This window comes from Hyperolius riggenbachi, chromosome 9 (genome assembly GCF_040937935.1).
Source record: "Hyperolius riggenbachi isolate aHypRig1 chromosome 9, aHypRig1.pri, whole genome shotgun sequence".
NCBI classification, from domain to species: Eukaryota; Metazoa; Chordata; class Amphibia; order Anura; family Hyperoliidae; genus Hyperolius; species Hyperolius riggenbachi.
The window spans coordinates 176,148,863-176,162,737 of NC_090654.1; the positions used below are offsets into that span (position 1 = coordinate 176,148,863).

General features: G+C 41.9%; 1 protein-coding gene across 6 annotated transcripts in view; it reads left to right on the top strand.

The window, feature by feature from the left end:
* FLNB (filamin B) overlaps positions 1 to 13,875 on the top strand; it is a 353,424-nt gene that overhangs the window by 121,898 nt on the left and 217,651 nt on the right. For all 6 annotated transcript variants that reach the window (XM_068253736.1, XM_068253731.1, XM_068253732.1 and 3 more), the window contains exons 2-4: positions 7,797 to 8,045; positions 11,579 to 11,676; positions 13,619 to 13,766. In XM_068253736.1, the coding sequence (XP_068109837.1) occupies positions 7,797 to 8,045; positions 11,579 to 11,676; positions 13,619 to 13,766 (495 nt within the window). The remainder of the gene's footprint in view (positions 1 to 7,796; positions 8,046 to 11,578; positions 11,677 to 13,618; positions 13,767 to 13,875) is intronic.

Sequence of the window (13,875 nt, forward strand, 5' to 3'; positions counted from 1 at the left end):
TGGCGCTTTTTAAAAAAAATAAAAATGATCTATTTTTGTGGGGAGGTTAGCATTGAAGGATGTAAGGAGAGGGTTAAGTGCCGGAAAGGGGTGAACGTTGAGGGGCGGTTAGGTTTAAGAGTAAGGAAGCGGTTAAGGTGGGGGCAGCTATGTTTAAGTGCCAGGAAGGGTTTGATGTCAGGGAGCAGGTGTAGGGTTAGGCATTCAGAAGGGGTTTTTAAAAAGAGATCAGTTAGGCTGAGGCTGTCAATGGGAAAGGAGGATAACACCATAGAAAACATTCCATACATAAAGTAATGTATGAAAATCAGGGCCTGCAATGAATCCACTAGCTCCAAAACAAAATGTATATCTCTGCCATTCTCCATCTTTGGCAAATCAGTTGTGTAGTGGAGTACTTTATTTTCTGCATCAGAGAAAGAAGGAGCTCCCCACATTTCATTTGTTGTCGATTGGCACTTTAGAAGTGAGTACATTCACAATAAAGGGTTAGTGTAAATCTGAGCCATATGCAGTGGCGTAGCTAAGGAGCTGTGGGCCCCGATGCAAGTTTTACAATGGGGCCCCCCATGCACTCTATACATAGCAATTGAAACGGCGCACTAAAAGCTGCCAATGGCAACTACAATGTCAGAGGTGCAAGAAGGTGATGGGGAATAGTTTGTTAATGATTACCACTATTCAAAGTATATATATAAATGATTATTATGAGCACAGGACCAATATAGAGCTAATACTGTAGTTGAGGGAGGGCCATTCGGGGCCCCTCTGGCCCAAGGGCCCCGATGCGGTCGCTACCGCTGCACCCCCTATTGCTTCCGCCCCTGGCCATATGCATACCAAAGATAGAGAAGGATTACGTAAAAGCAGTAAATGTGGCCCAGGTTTTATGTTTCATGTTTAAAAACGTGATCATGATCATAAACCTGTTACATGCTGCAAAAGTGTTATGGAATAAACTCAGATGATTTCCTTTTTGCATTATATGAAGTCATTTTATATACCTAGACATTCCAGTATTTTTTTTAAATTCAGTCATCAGTTGAGAGAATTCGTTTTCCTAAGGGAACCAGTGCCAGGATGCAAATACTCAGTCATCTTATCCTCTGGGATCACAAGAAAATGCAACTTTTATAGGCTGAATGTCATTGGCTGCACATGTTACTTTAGTTTGTTATGGAAAAAAAGTACTTGTAAAATCCATAATTAACATGGCCAGAAGATCAGTGGAGAGAGTCAGACCACACACATGTTGGCTGTGGCAGGAGCTTAGTAACTCCTGTCTGCCAGGAACAGAGGCTGATCTCTCCACTCCTGTCATACAAAGCTTGCACTGTGCATCCACCAGCTCAGCGCTGATCGAAAACTCTGCATCCCTTGAGACCAAAGCTGTTTGGGTTAGGTACAAATACAGCGGACTTGAAGAATTTCTTAGGAAAACACGGTGCTCGTTATTCAAGGCAATAAAATGTTGAGAAACCGCAATCATTCTGTGGACAGACTTTGGTGAATCCGATATTTTGCAGTTTGAATGGTGTGCTACCCTGATCTTGTAAACTTTGTGCCAGTACTGTTTCTATCTTTCTGCCCGTTGTACTTTTACCATCTAGGACCTCTCCCTTTTAGTTACGGTAAAGGTGCAAGGTCTATGGGTTGGTCTGCAGATGATACATTAGCTGTAGGTGCTTATTGGCCTACCATCTGCAGACTACAGAATAATTGCCAAAATAAAATTGCTCATTTTGAGCAGGAGAAAGCATACCTGATTCTGTCTATCTATCCTCTGCCATCTCAAATATGGTAATGCTTAGTTCTTTCTCCATAGCGCAGTGCTTGATGAGATGTTAACAGTAAAGGGGCTTGTTAGTGCTGACTTATTCATCGGACGTGTGCTTGGGTTGATCCAAGCAATCCTGTATTTGGTAAAAGGCTCCAACCCAAACAATAGGGTGAGCTTCCTCCCAATCTTCGAGCCCCATGCACAGTCTCAGAAGATGCGCTGACTGGCATGAAACAATTGTCAGACTGCTGGCAGATGTCTTGTCCTTGTCAACATGTGATGTCTATTGGATAAAGAGGTCTTTGCGGACCTCTTTCTCCAATAGAAACACAAAGGAAGGAAGGACACGTTTTTGACATATGTTGAAACGGACTGGAAACATATGCTGCAAAAGCACAACATTTTGAAAAACTGATCAGTTTTTAGAAAAATTGATAGTTTCAAAACGCATTCCGATCTGCAACCTGACAAGTGTGGACCGACCCTTATGCATGAATGCTGGAAATTATAGTCTGACCCCATTACTTTTCCTGTTTTGTTTGTCACATGATCTCATCTGACTGACTTACACAGCAGCAGATAGTTTTGCTTGTAGACACAGGTTGTGTTCACTTATTATCCTAATTGCTTTTATAGTTTGCTTTGTTCATTTTTAGGTATAGTTGGCCTTAATAATAAAAAGTTGTGTTACTTTAAAGGGAACCTAAAGTGAGTAAAATTATTTAAAATAAACACATGCCATAGCTGCAAATTAATATAAAATACTATCCTCAGCGTCAGTTCTTCTCAGAAGCTCACCATTTTCTTCTTACAGTGATCCTTTCCAGTTCTGACAAAATATTGTCAGAACTGAAATATACCAGTTGCGGTCAGTTATATATCAGCTGCTGTCAGTTACAACTGAATGTGCAAGGTAATGTCTATGTTTCCCTATGGCTCAAGTGGGTGATATTACAGTTTTAACAGTGTGCTGACGAGGAAGCTGTTAAGGGGTGATGGCCATTTTCAAAATGGAGGATGGAGAAATCCATTGATCACAGTGGACAAATGGGACGCAGGAGAGGAGAAAGAGATTGAGTAGACTAAACGGGAGGCAAGTATGACCTGTGTATGGTTATTTTGACTTTTATTTTAATTTCAGGTTCTCTTTAAACTACATGACTAACAGTCATCCAAAATAATCCCTAGGTACCAGTGTGTCCGCAAAAAATAATCCCTAGGTACCAGTGTGTCCGCAATCGGTGCAAGTCAAAAACTCTATTACTCCAACTCTCCAACCCCCTTCCTCATTTCAACTGTGACAAATACTTGCCTTCCCTAATCCCTACTCAGGACGAGACAACTGCCTCTGTAGGCTGTTAAGAAATTGTTAGCATTGGGATTTTCAGAGAATAGATACAAAAAAGGCTGCTACACTCACACTCACCCAACAAGGGAGCAGGGAGTCTTGACCAAGTTCAGCAATGCACAAAGGAAATCCCACTACACCAGTGTTGTATGATGAAAAAATAGAAAAATCTTTATTCCATATCCAAATCACAGCATCACAGCGTACAGATAAAAGCTCACGCATATCGGAGCAGAGATGGCTCCTTAATCTGTACGCTGTGATGCTGTGATTTGGATATGGAATAAGGATTTTTCTATTTTTTCACCATACAACACTGGTGTAGCGGGATTTCCTTTGTGCATTGGGATTTTCAGTTTTGCATATGCTTGCACATGGTCACCCTTTCGCCCAGTGATTGGTTGGACAGCTCGCATATTGCTGATGGGGAGAGGGTACTCTACACAACCAGGAAAAACATGAGGGGGTTCTGAACAGCACAATGCAGGTTTGATGATGGTGACTTTCTGTCACTGTCTACAACTGATGGAGCCAGCTATGCACTGATAGCATCAGGGCCCTTTTTAGCTATAGGGTAGGAACACACTAGACAGAATGGCATATGTGTTTTCCATAGCACATAGTGGAGAACGCATATGCTATTCTGCTGGGCTTCTATCCTTACAGTTGTTTGTTTTAAAGTACACCTGCCAATTTATTTAAGTTCCCTGTACAATTGATGGGATATGTGGCAGTGTCCTTTGTAAGTATGTCACTATGTGCCATTGTTTTGGCTACTTTTATGTAGTGACAGATGTACTTTCATACAGCATATGGATCACAAATAGCGCTGAGTGAACAATTTCCTTAGTATGCAAATCTCTGTTCAAAAGTAAAAGAAGGCTAAGGCAAAACAAAGGCGGTAGCTTCCAGCTCATCCGCTGTGTGAATGGTTGTTAGCTGCCACTTGTGAATGCCCACTGAGACTCTGTGCCTATTGAGTATACATTTATATTTCATAATCACAAGATGGAATTCCACCAGTTTCGTGTATTAGCTCTGTGAAGTCAGGATTTTTACCTGCTGCTAATTGCATGCCGGTAAACGCTGCACACAGGCTATTTGTTCGTGTTACGACAAGGCTTTAATTACACTTTTAGAATTACAAGCTGGCGATTCTGTGATAGGTGTCATCATTTCACTTGGGAATGAAGATTGTAGTAGTGTTTGTTTACCTTGTGACAACATGATGATATAATTTGTTTTCTGAGAATAGAACAATGTAAGCTATTTTATGACTGCAGCTTTGGACATAATGACTACTCCAATTACATCAGTGGCGTTCAGCTTTTCTGGTGTTTTACTGTGTGGAACTGTAGACAAACACTATATTTCCCAAAGCAAATAGAGGTTCATACTTGCTTTGGATGTAACACTGTTACCGATGGCAGATGCTTTTCTACAATACTTAGCTCTGATACTGCTGTGACCGTTTTCAAGGCGCCACCAAATCATCTAAATCCAGTATGATTGTAGCAACCACTACCACAAGCAGCTCCCACTGAAAAACGTTAGGCAGTGGACCAGATAGCTTATTTTTACTGACATAAAGTAGGACTGTAACGATCGGTGTAACAGAGAGGATCTGATTACCGGCGATCTGCAGTATCACAGAGAATGCAGATATATACCCGATTATAGATGATCTGCAGTATCACCGATAATCAGATATATCTCTAACCTCTGGACACTTGAGTAATATATGAGTGTTTGGTGCAACAGTAATACTTTGAGGAGAGCACCCTTACAGTGGGTGCGAGGCAGTAGGAGGTACTGCCCTGAGAACAGATTCCTTCCAAGGCCTGAGGCTCCCCAAGGGGCGGAGCCAGGCTGAGAGTAGGAAGGACCAGAGAGTGAGTGACACCAAAGGAGAAGTGTCACTGACAGGTCTGTGAACTATTTCCCAACAGGAGAAATAGTTCTCGAGGTCGGACAGGCCAGGTCGGCAACAGACTGACAGATCAGGTACAGAGACAGGAGACAGATGCGGAATCCTAAGACTAGCCGAATTTGGCAACAGAGTATCAGAATGACAAAGGTACAAAATCAGAGATCAGAAGAATGGTCAGGAAAGCAGAAGGTCATAACAAATAATCAACAATTCCTAGACTAAGGTGTGAGTTCCCTGGTCATCAACACCTTGGAAACTGGTCTAGACAATAACACAGATGATAACAGAATTTCCTAGACTAAGGTGTGAGTTCCGTGGTCATCAACACCTTGGAAACTAGTCTAATGTAACACAGATACTGACAGGGTCCGAGTGCTACCACGTAGTGATCGCAACGCCAGACACCAGAGGAATGACCAGCACCCAGTATATATACACCAGCGCTCTCCTGCGCCTCCCCTAAGTGCTGGACCAATGAAAACTGAAAGAATTGTCAGCTGACCGGCCTGGTCGGCTGACACCCCTCTGACTGTTATAAATGCTCTGCCTCTCCGCGCGCGCACGCGTCCTTCTGAACCTGTGTGGACTATCAGTCCCAGCCACACCAGACATGTGTTGTAATACCTCTGCTGTTTTGGATGCGGAATCCGCCGCACCGCTGTCTGAGCGTGCAGCGTTTTCTCCGCGTTCAGCAGTACAGACAGGAGTAGGCCTATGCGTGCAAACCGCCGCGTCGGACGCGGAATACGGCGCCCTGTTCTCTGGGCATGCGGCGGTTTCTCCGCGTTCCGTCAGGCCAGTAAATGTAGGTCCCTGCGCGCAAGCCGCCATGTTGAACGCGGAATCAGCCGCCTTACTCTGAGTACTTGCGGCGGCTTTTCCGCGTTTTCTCACAAGGACATTAGGAGATGTCCTGACATAAAAGTTGGGGAAAGTAAATATTTTCTCTGATTAGGGCAATTGTTGTTTTTTGGCTAGATAGTTTTATGGCATAGTTCATCACTGGTTTCCTAATTTGCTACCTGTGCCAATGGTTCACATGTGGGCTAGTTACACCACCTTCCTGAGTACGAGTGGAGCATGAGCCTGTTGTCCTCAACATGGATGAGGGGACTTTGCGAGAAGGGGGAAAGTATCTGCCCCCTTCTTGCAGAGTCCTTCCTTTATGTCAATTGACCATGTGGGCTGATATAGTTCAGGTAACAGAGCCCAGCACTGTCCCATTCTGGCAACACACGCCAGCATAAGGGTTCTCCTTTATGCTGGCGTGTGTTGCCAGAATGGGACAGTGCTGGGCTCTGTTACCTGAACTATATCAGCCCACATGGTCAATTGACATAAAGGAAGGACTCTGCAAGAAGGGCTTATAGAGGCCTGCGGTGAGCTACGTTGTGTTTTCTCATTCTTTCAATTAACTGGTTTTTTTTTTATTATTGTTAAAATAAATATAAAAAAGAAGCACTAATGCAAGAAGACAAGATGTATGTACATCCCTCGTGATGTGGTTTACTGAGTCGTCTTTTTTTTTTGTTTTTGTTTCTTTTTTTCTGGGATTCCAATAGGCCTTAAATGTGCTTTTAGATATTTAAATATTACCATGCTACTTTAGAAATGTTAACATTACTTCAGTAACTAAGAAATGGACTGTTTAAAATAAGCATTTCATAGCTTTGTAGGCCTATTTATAATGCAATACAATGTGCTGTGACAGAAAGCAACCAACCCCATTTCCAACTGAGGTCTGAACTGTAAATTCTGATTGGTTTCTATGGATCTCTATTACTCTTTGCCTTGTTCGTTAACCTAATAATCTTTCTGCTCAGCAACCACCTTGTGCTTGTTTTTATTTGTAACTGGTCGGGGTAAAATGAGAATCAAGTAACCACAGTCTATAAACCACACCTTCAATTTCCTACAATTTTGATTCTCCTTGATTTGTTATTCTTTGTTGTTTTTTTGCTTTCTTTTTGCACTGTCATTGTGCAAAAATCATCTTTTTATAAATGTCATTTACTGATGCGGCCATAACTTATCTTCTTCCTATTGTCAGTGTGTCATTGACTATCAGTGTTCATCACCTAAATGCCTGTTTGTTGCTGAAACCGATCCGGGCATGACACTGTCATGCTTGGCGAAATGGATTCTGATTATGTTTTTTAATGGTGTACAGAACAAGGGCGTGTTTTTTTTTTTTTCTTTCAGCTCTTTCATATAGTGTCATTTAGTGCTTGTGGTTTACTCATTTTATTTTTATGTGTTTAAATCTATTGTGGGTAGTCATTTTTTTGGATGAGCAGGGGCTAAGCAGGCAGCACAGTATAGTTGCTTGCTGCTGTAATGGCCGATTTGTAAGCCATAGAATAAGCATGAACCTGGCATATTGCAGTTGTATAAACTGGTGCCAATGGGTTGAATAGAATGTTGAGTAAGCTGTGCATCCTAAACCTATCCATACATGGACCAGCAGCTGGTCAGACAACTAAAATATCAGAGAGTTGTGTCTCCTATACCTTCCGATATGATGCACAATTAATCAAGCTGCTGCAGATTTGTTCATTTTTTCAAAACTATGTTGCCTCTGCTAAAACCACGGTCCACTTACACTGCAGATTTATAAACCTCTGACGTGAACTAAAGATCAATAAGTAGTGTGTTCTTCTTTAGCTTTTAATTATTAATTCTGTACATGTTTTATGTTAGATCCTTTTAATTCTCAACCAAATATCTTCTGCTTGCAGACAGTAAAGCCATTGTGGATGGGAACTTGAAGTTGATCCTAGGTCTTATCTGGACTCTCATTTTGCACTACTCCATCTCTATGCCAGTATGGGAAGATGAAGGCGACGAGGAGACTAAAAATCAGACCCCAAAACAGAGACTTCTTGGCTGGATTCAGAACAAGATCCCTTATTTGCCAATTACCAATTTCAGCCACAACTGGCAGGATGGGAAGGCTCTGGGCGCTTTGGTGGACAGCTGTGCACCAGGTAGGATTATCCTTGTTGTGTATAAAATCATGTCACTAACTATCCCTCAAAGGAGCTCACAGTTTAATCCATACCATAGTCACACTAATTTCTTTAACCTAGTTTAAAAGTGGCTGCACACAACACAATTTTTAGATTTATTTTCAATTTGAGAATTACAATCAAGTTTTTCTGATTGATTGTAACATTTGAAAACGTTGACCAGTGTATCACACACGCATTCCTTTTCCCCCATTATGGAAAAAAAAAAGATTGAAAACTCGGACAATCTTTCCTATAGAATTACATTACCATAAAAATGTATTTGAAAAGTCAGCCATTTCGATCAGCTTATATCAATAAAAATGGGAACTACGGTGTACAACTGATTTATCAAATTGGTATAAAATCAAATCTTATTGTATTGTGCCATGGCCACCTTAAAGTGTACCCAAGCCAAAACACATACTTGCCTAAGAGGGAAGCCTCTGGATACTAATGAGGCATCCCTCGCTGTCCTCTGGTCCCCCCTGCCAAGTGCGGACCCTCCAAAGATTACCAACAAGGGCTTGTTGGTAATCTGATCTTTAAGAACAAGCATGGCTGTTTTCCTCCTACTCGAACACTGCCGTGCCTGCGCGGTAAGCCGGCAATGCTTGTGCATGAGTGGCTCTGTGCTACTGTGCAGGCATATGTACTTGACTTGCGGGGCTGCAGCACTGCCGTTCTCGTGCTAGAAGTGGCGCGTGGTGCTGATCAGCTGGAGGGTCCACCATCGGCAACGGGGGACCAGAGGACAGCGAGGGAAGCTTCATTAGGATCTAGAGGCTTCCCTGTCTTTATGGAAGTTTCTGTTTTTATTTAAAAGAAAAGTTAGACCTTGGGGTCTGTGTAAGGCCAGTTCTGGGAGGAAACTGTCAACTTATCTGTGTTGTTTTGGGAGAAAATCATTATTTTTTTCCATGCTGCTGGAAAGGTCCAGGAGATTTTTAGCAGCATAGACTTTATCTTAAAAAGAAAAAATAAGAATGTGGTACTTATTGTAAAGAGCTCTCTGGTATCTCCAGTAGGCAACCAATAACCAGCTTCCAGCAGCAATAGTCTATCAGTAATTGGCCTAAGGTAAGTACCTCTTATTGACCACCATGGATGGTTGAAATGCAAATGATTGGTCAATTTTCAAGTTGGATAAATTCACATACAGAATTTGTATAATCTTGCATCAACTCGGAATTATTTGCATCTCATTGACCATCCCCAAATCTGTTATAGCTGGAAAAAATATGACAAACTTATAGCTTCTGAGATCAAATCATTATTATTAAGGATGGGCAGTGAGATGCTAATAAATCAGTTTATGCTAATTTATGAAGCTTAAAAATGTACCAGCTGCTGCACCATTTGATTGGTCCTCTTCAAAACTGCATAAATCTGCATATAAATTGCATCAACTCAGGATTATTCACAACTTCCTTACCCTCGCTAGTTATTAAATAAATAGTAACTGTTTTCCTGGCTTGTTCTTAAAGCAAATATTACCGTATACCAATTCCTTTGGGGGGGGGGATGTTAAAATGTTCTACAATTATATTTTTTCCATTCTTCAAACATCATAAATGCATTCTTTTTACATGTGTTTTTAATGTTCTCCTTGTATTCCTTATGTGATGTAGACTGCATGGGCACTTAAGTAGGTAGATAACTTTATACAAAGAAAAGCTGTGAATATAAAAAGTGTATTTGGTTTCCATGCTGCATACAACTTACAGCCTGCAGATGAATAGAGATGCATAGTACAATGTCCACAAGTCTATGTTCATTTTTGGAATCCATGTAAAGCTGGATTTTCCCCCATATTCTCTGGCCAGAAGCCAGGTCTTCAGATTGCAGTACCTTCTTGCTGTTATCCTAGGACACTGTCTGAGCTGAATCCTGATCTCACTGAAGCCAAATTCTGATCTCACTGAAGTAAAACACTTCTTTGTATACCATATTTGGGGATAATCCTCATGATATCTTCATTTCCCTTTGTTTTTAGTGACTCTAAACATCCCATCCTGAATACTCTGTGCATGGCTTTCTTATGTTTTTTTGTGCACACTTTCACTTTTGTAGTCTCTTAAAATGAGTACCAACAATATGTTAATGAGATTGTTTAATGACACAGGACGAGGGACCCTTGTTGTGTTTTTTTCTCTACTTGACACAAACTTTTTGAGTATTGGATAGAGCTAGAGAAGTTAATGGTGCCCATACATTACGCAATTTGCAGCATCAACATGTGGCAATCGATGATTGAATCTGCCAGAGATCGATGCCGCAATGTGGCCTCTCGGTTGTGATTTCAATTGATTTCTTGACTAAATTGATCAAAATGATTGATCTGGCATGCTGGAAAGATATGGCTGAAAGGGCTCGTTGGATGGGTTGAGGCAGCAGTGTTCGATTCTCTGACAATCCTGTCCAATCTCCCCCGTTTGTTGTGTACCCCCTGAGCCCCTGATGAGTATTGTAGTGCTGCGTAAGCTCAATTGTTCCCTGGCACACTCCTCCTGTGTCTCCTCTTCATCACCATTAGGTGGCGGTACCACGTGACCTGACGGCATGTACATGGTCACGTACAGATCAGATTATGGGGTGAAAATTGGAGAGAGGGCACAGGAGGAGCATGCCAGCAGACAGGGGAGTTTAAAGAGTGCCTCCAATGTATTTTTTACTTGTAAGTAATGGCATCCTTCTAAATCCCGAATGTAACCGAATAACTCAACTGTAACTGGAGCTCTGCGGCCACCCCCACCTGTGTTTCCATGCCCCACCCCCAGCTTGGCTGCCCCTGTCTGATAAGTGGCTGATGAGCAGGGAAGGGGGGAGGCCACAGTAACACAGGTGGGGGAAGTCGTACAGCCTCGGACTTCTCAGCGAGCTTTCGCGGTCCTGGCAAACAAGTAAGTTATTTACCTATTCAGTTGCTTAAGATTCATTCAGGAACTAAAAGGATGCCAAAACTTATTTTAAATTGTAGGTAAAATACACTGGATGTACTCTTAGCACCACTACAACACTCACCACGGGCCTGAGGGGGTACACGTTACATGGGGGAGGGGGCAGCAGGTGTGGGTGGCTGCACAGATTTCCAATAGACTTCATGCTGAAAACTATTTGAAGTCTGTACAGTACGCTGGCAGAAATAGATCCCTGTCTGATCAGATTTGATCAGAGAGGGATTTATCTGATGGTGGAATCTGTTGGCCAATCTGACAGGTTTTTAATGATGTCAGTCCTTACAGAGGAGATTTTTACTCTTCCTGTTACTCTCCCTGGTTTCAAAAGGACCAGAAGTGATATGTAGCCCACACAGTAAGGACATAAGCTAGCTATACATTATACAATCTGTGGTAGATCAAGTAAATTATGGCTTTCATATATTGATTGTTTACCTGGTTTCCCAATATTTTGGAGCACTTTTGTTTTGTTTGGATAAGTGGCACATGTTAGGATTGTGATTCCCGGTGTTGGTTTTTATATCAATTGCTCATAAAAATCTCTGCCTGTAGGTCTTTGTCCTGATTGGGAGTCATGGGATCCTAGCAAGCCAGTTGACAATGCTCGTGAGGCTATGCAGCAAGCAGATGATTGGTTGGGAGTTCCTCAGGTAAGTGATTATAAATTTATCCTTCACGGCTTTACATATATTGGAAAAAATGGGAATTGTTCAAATTTGTTTGAGACTTACATTTATGTTTCTGTAGCAAAAATGTCCATTTTCTTTGAGTGTTGAATGACCAAAAATGTGAGCTAATCCCCCAAAGGGTAAAAGAATAACACCCGACAGACCTTCTCCTGACTCCATGAAAATAGTTGTGGCAGCAAAGGCAGATGGATTTACTGCTTGTACCGCTATTTAGGCGCCAAATAAGACACGGAGAACCAATAAGGTCTTCAAAGTAGACCACATCTGGAATACTGGCATACTGTTCCGAATGGTCAGTTCAGTGGAAGGGGTGTGGTTTCATGTATGTAGCATTTTGACGCAGTAATAAAATGTTGTTGGCCTGTTCACCCTAGGATACAGGTCTTTTCAAGTCTGCGCGGCATTGCTTCCAGAGTGCCAGAACGCTGTATAATGGATCTTTTATGATGTTGCATAGCAGGGAAAGAATGGACGCATTGATCCTAGTGGTGAAGCCCATTCAGTGGCAGTGTGGGAGCAATCCAAGGCGGTACCATTAGTTTGTATCTTTCTTCACACTTGCAGCTTTACTACCTTTGCTATCTCTGTAGCAAGCTGGCTTATTGAATGTTCAGGCACTCAGTATACTGGACACCCTCATGCTTTTGCTAAGTCCTTTCTTCGGGGTAAAACTGAGTTTATGGGTCTGCTGAGAGCAGAATAACCATGTGCGATATAATAGACACTTACAGGTTCCCGGTGGTCTTTCTTGCTTTTAGTTGGCTTTGTGGTTTTTCCACATTATGTAGTCATTAAAAATTACACACAAATGAGAAACCACCAGGGCAATCTGTACTGTGGTCCACATATAGGCTTTACTTTCTCCTAAGCTATATACATTATCAGATGGAGAGGGGTGTGAGAAGAGGTCTGCTGCTGTTATGGATATAATTATAATCTGTTAACAAAAAACCCAGTGTAGCCAGTTGCAGAGGATTCGACCGCAGATGATATGGTTTGCCTGTACAAACTAACAAACTTTTGCCTGAAATGATAACTAGCAACCGCTCTAGAACAGCCATGTTTGCCTCTGGCACACCTAACAGTGGGACGTGAAAGCTTACAAGGACTTGGAAGGGACTATGAATTATCAACACAAGTGTAAAGAAAACTGGAATAAGAATGGAGTCGCTCCCTAGAGAACCCTAGTTAGAGCCTTTGTTTTGTGTATACAGAGGTGCCAATGAAGTATAAAATATAATAACAGCCCAAAAATGAGGGTGGTGGACTTACCTCTCCACAGATGACAACAGTAATGTATCACAAAAGATATAAAATGTTTATTTCTCACTCCACTAAAATCTGCAATGCGTTTTGTGGGTTCCTCAGGCAAGGTACAAAAAGGAGCAACCTAGAGAGTGTCAGGACATGTTATAATGCCTCTGTTTTACTCACCAGCTGAAATCTGATTGGTTGTTCTAAGCAAGTGCCTTGATTTAGCTCAGATTTTCTTTGCAACTATTAGACTGGTGTCATGTATTTGGACTATAGAAGTAACTGTTCTCAATTTAGCCTGTAATGTTTGGTTGTTATTTCTTCACTGCTGGTTGGGAAACCATTTTTCTTTTCTCATAGATACTTTGTGAGCATTGTGGACAGATCTGTGTAAACATAGACAGACATGAATGTATGTAGCTGGCCGGCTTTCTGTATGATTCAGTGGGAAGATGCTCAAATCTTATAGTGTTCATGATTAGCAGTTTTAATGCTGTCCTGCAACACATGAAAGCAATTTTGTGTCCTTATATAACCTGCAGTCAGGATCTCAGTGGTCTGCATTGTAACATTTTTCCATACCAGCGTGTAAGTTCTGAGGTATAAATAGAAACTTTTCTTAAATTAAAGAAACCTTTTCCCATTTCAGGTGATCGCCCCAGAAGAGATTATTCACCCCGGTGTGGATGAACACTCAGTGATGACCTACTTATCACAGTTCCCAAAAGCCAAACTGAAACCTGGAGCTCCTCTGAAGCCCAAATTGAACCCTAAAAAGGCCAGAGCATATGGTAGAGGTAAGAACTGCACCTCAGTGATGGAAGCTGCATGGCCCCAGCAGGGGATCTCTGTTAGTTGTTTCCGTGTGTTTCTGTACGCAAGTCTCTGGGTGATGCTATTCTCCCC